Below are 2,231 nucleotides of genomic sequence, written 5' to 3'. Positions count from 1 at the left end.
AGGAGGAGCTCCTCGTCAGCGTGTATGTGGATGACTTAATCATCACTGGCGCGCGCACGGAGGACATCAACAGCTTCAACCGCGAGATGGTGGCTCATTTTCGAATGAGCGATCTCGGCGCACTCTCCTACTACCTCGGCATCGAGGTGAGATAGGGGAAGGAGGAACTCACGCTTGGTTAGAGCACGTATGTCTCCAAGTTGTTCGAGAGGAGTGGCATGGCGGAGTGCAAGCCATGCGTGACTCCGATGTAGGAGTGGCTAAAGCTGACGAAAGCTAGTACTATGGCGAAGGTGGATGCAACACTCTACCGGAGCATCGTCGGAGTGGCTGAAGCTGACGAAAGCTAGTACTATGGCGAAGGTGGATGCAACACTCTACTGGAGCATCGTCGGCGGTCTGCGCTACCTAGTCCACATGAGGTCGGACATTGCGTTCACCGTGGGCTACGTCAGTCACTTCATGGAGGATCCCAGAGAGGATCACTGGGCTATAGTGAACCGGCTACTGCACTACATCAAGGGGATGGTAGATCATGGGATCATCTTCCCAAAGACCAGCGGGAGTAGGTTGCAGCTCACTGTGTTCAGCGATGCAGATATAGCGGGGGACATCGACGGATGGCGGAGCACCTCTGGCGTGCTCGTCTTCCTCGGGTTAGCCCCAATTTCATGGCTATCGCTGAAACAGAAGGTGGTGGCGCTATTTACGTGCGAGACAGAGTACATAGCGGCAGCCACAGCGACGTGCCAAGTTGTGTGGCTGCGCCGGCTGCTGGGTGAGCTGATCGGCGTGGAAGCTCACCCACCAGCACTGATGGTGGACAACCAGCCCACCATCGCCCTCACGAAGAATCCGGTTCTGCACGACCGGAGTAAACACATCGACGTGAAGTTCCACTTCCTTAGGGACGTCTTCGACTCATAGAGCTGAAGGAGGGCAGATCGTCATCGAGTTTGTCAAAACTGGTCGGCCACTCGCGGACATCCTTACCAAGCCGCTCGGACGTCTTCGACTCACGGAGCTGAAGGAGATGATCGACATGAAGGGGGTACAAGGGTTAGCAGTATAATTAGAGGAAGGTTGTTAGATAATCTACTGCTACCGTGTGTGAACACAGCAAGGGAGGCGGCGCCGAAAAGGCCCCCTGTTGTGATACTGTAGCCTTTGCAGGTGCAGGCGTCGCATGGCTCACCTACAGTACTGTAGGCACATGCAGAGGCTGGCGCGGAGTCAGCTCTGTATATTATCTAGTCACTGTTGTCGCAGGACAGCTGTACTGGGACTAGATGGATAGAGTTGTATAAATAGACTACCACGGTAACTCAGTAAAGAGAGTTCAGATTTGCCATCTCCCATATAGGGCTTCGGCCAACGCTGGTGTCTTGTACTGTGTGTGTATGCTCTGTTCTCCCTTTTTCTTCTAGCTCTAGCCATAGTGTGTGGGGACGGACAACGCTTGTTCGTGATCGGCACGGCTAGCGGGTGCTCAACAACACTAGCGGGTGCTCGGCAAGACTGGTGAGTGGTTCACTCACCAGAGTCGGTGATCCTGTGGGCCAACATATAGTCTATAAGCAAGATTCACCAATGAAAGTGCAGGCCAGCAACGCCAAGGAAAACTAGAAGAGTTGCACGCTTTTTGGAAAGCGCCATGCATTAGCACGTCCCTGCAAATCCTCAAAAAGAAACAGCAGATCAAACTGGTCTATCCATCACCCACCACCATCCAATGCGGAATGGGGTGCACTCTGAAATAAGGGGAAATGTCGTCTTCCAGACATCAGATAGATTCATATCCTATTCACTCTCAGTGTCCGGGCTTACACACAACTCTGTCCGAATCAAAAGGTGAAGCTTTTCACTGGGTGGGGGTTGATTGATAGATGTGCTTTGTCCTAAGTAATGGCCAACTTCTTATTGCCTTCAACTTGAATGAAATGGAGATCATTATGCCACTTTCTCGTGCTCATACCTGGATTTTTTATCCGGGATATCGTAATTTATGTAGCTAAAGGACAGGCCACGGTCTGGAGATAAGAGCTGATGAGTGAGTGTGACCTTGGAAGTGCTTTGTTGATTATCATCGGTCTCCTATTTTATTTTCGCCAACAATGAACAAATGGATAGTGTTTACTGCTTTCTCAAGAAATGAAAGGAGACTTGATACTAGGCCTGTATATGTCACGAAAAGTCTTAAAAGTTGTTCTTAATATTTCATTTCGAATGTT

At 50.6% G+C, this 2,231-nt stretch overlaps 1 protein-coding gene across 1 annotated transcript; it reads left to right on the top strand.

The window, feature by feature from the left end:
* The first annotated feature begins 354 nt into the window (after positions 1 to 354).
* Positions 355 to 1,164, top strand: LOC136470054 (secreted RxLR effector protein 161-like). Its single transcript, XM_066468027.1, has 2 exons — positions 355 to 778; positions 1,121 to 1,164. Exons 1-2 carry the CDS (start codon positions 355 to 357, stop codon positions 1,162 to 1,164), a joined length of 468 nt encoding a protein of 155 aa, XP_066324124.1.
* Positions 1,165 to 2,231: the final 1,067 nt, after the last annotated feature.

This window comes from Miscanthus floridulus, chromosome 8 (assembly GCF_019320115.1).
Source record: "Miscanthus floridulus cultivar M001 chromosome 8, ASM1932011v1, whole genome shotgun sequence".
Classification (NCBI taxonomy): Eukaryota; Viridiplantae; Streptophyta; class Magnoliopsida; order Poales; family Poaceae; genus Miscanthus; species Miscanthus floridulus.
The sequence above is the reverse complement of the archived record's forward strand: the minus strand, read 5'-3'. Positions and strand labels throughout refer to the sequence as shown.